The sequence below is a fragment of the Centruroides sculpturatus genome, unplaced genomic scaffold (genome assembly GCF_000671375.1).
Source record: "Centruroides sculpturatus isolate CEXI.00-Female unplaced genomic scaffold, Cexi_2.0 scaffold6875, whole genome shotgun sequence".
Lineage (NCBI taxonomy): Eukaryota > Metazoa > Arthropoda > Arachnida > Scorpiones > Buthidae > Centruroides > Centruroides sculpturatus.
Window position 1 is genome coordinate 1 of NW_019390964.1, and position 1,186 is coordinate 1,186.

General features: G+C 36.8%; 1 protein-coding gene across 1 annotated transcript; it reads right to left on the reverse strand.

Annotated features, from left to right (window-relative positions):
- Nucleotides 1-120: 120 nt before the first annotated feature.
- Nucleotides 121-941, reverse strand: LOC111617542 (collagen alpha-2(I) chain-like). The gene has a single exon (XM_023358822.1). It carries the CDS (start codon nt 882-884, stop codon nt 225-227), a length of 660 nt encoding a protein of 219 aa, XP_023214590.1. The 5' UTR covers nt 885-941; the 3' UTR covers nt 121-224.
- Between the last annotated feature and the right edge of the window lie 245 nt (nt 942-1,186).

Below are 1,186 nucleotides of genomic sequence, written 5' to 3' on the forward strand. Positions count from 1 at the left end.
TATTTCTGATCTTCTTCAATTAGATAATTATGAAAATCAACATTTACAATTATTAATATTAAACAAATATTCAAATGCAAAAAGTTCTTTTATTATATACTAATTTAGTTACTTTTTTAAATCATTATTGCCAGCTTAATGTTTTCATATTTAATTAAAAGTAAAATGATTTAAAAGCACATTCCAATTTTTAAACACAGCAACCTGAATATTATGATGAAGTATCATATATAAAAATAGCAACTAATACCTGTGGAAGGAGCAGAAGTTTGTGTGAATCCTTGTGCCCCAACTGATGCTGAGTTTGATGCATTGTCACAATTAGAGACATTACCAAGTCCCATTGAAGTGGGAGGCATGGCAGAAATTTGACTTAACGGTTGTGCAGATGGCGTACTTGCTGCTGGTGGAGGCATTGGAGATGATTCTGGCATAACTGTGGGAGGACCTGCAGCTCCAGTCATTGCACCTCCTGCTATAAATCCTTGAGTGCCTGCTTGAGATTGCATATTGCCATAATTACCACCATACATTTTTTGCTGTAAATGCTGTCTTAAATATACTGGAGATCTCATAGTAGCAGAACTTGCAGCTGCTATTACTGCAGCCTGGGCTGCTGCTTGTGCAGCACCTGGTGGACCAGTACTTCCCTTAGGATACTGTGCTGGAGGAGGCATCATATTATTCATCCCATAACCTGTACTAGAAGGAGGGCCAGTGCTTCCATACTGAGAATTCATATAACTGCTAGTTGTACCAGGACCAGCATTGTAACCCTGTGTACCAGTCACAGATGTTTGTCCACTCATTCTACCTACTACAGAATATCCACTAACATTTCCACCATAAGTACTGTTCTGATTTGGTGAGCCATAATTCTGCATGCCAAGAGTTCCCTGAGTACAATGGTAGTTGCCTATTAAAAAAGTATTGATATACCATGTTAGATAATATTTGAGATTAAATATTTAATAATTAAAAATAAAATTAGAAGTAAGGACTGTAAGGCAATTTATAAAGCTACAATCTCGTCACAGTTGATATAAAAACCCTTTGTGACGTATCAGATGCAATAGGTTCACAGCAGCTGTAATGTAATTCATCAGACCCTGAATATTATTAATCTTTGCCTTGAACACCTGTGACTTGATGTAGCCTCTAAGCAAAAAAAGTCCAGGGGTGTCAA

Excerpts from the sequence above, each read along its gene's own strand:
- LOC111617542 (XM_023358822.1), bottom strand. The coding sequence starts at position 884 with ATGCAGAATTATGGCTCACCAAATCAGAACAGTACTTATGGTGGAAAT.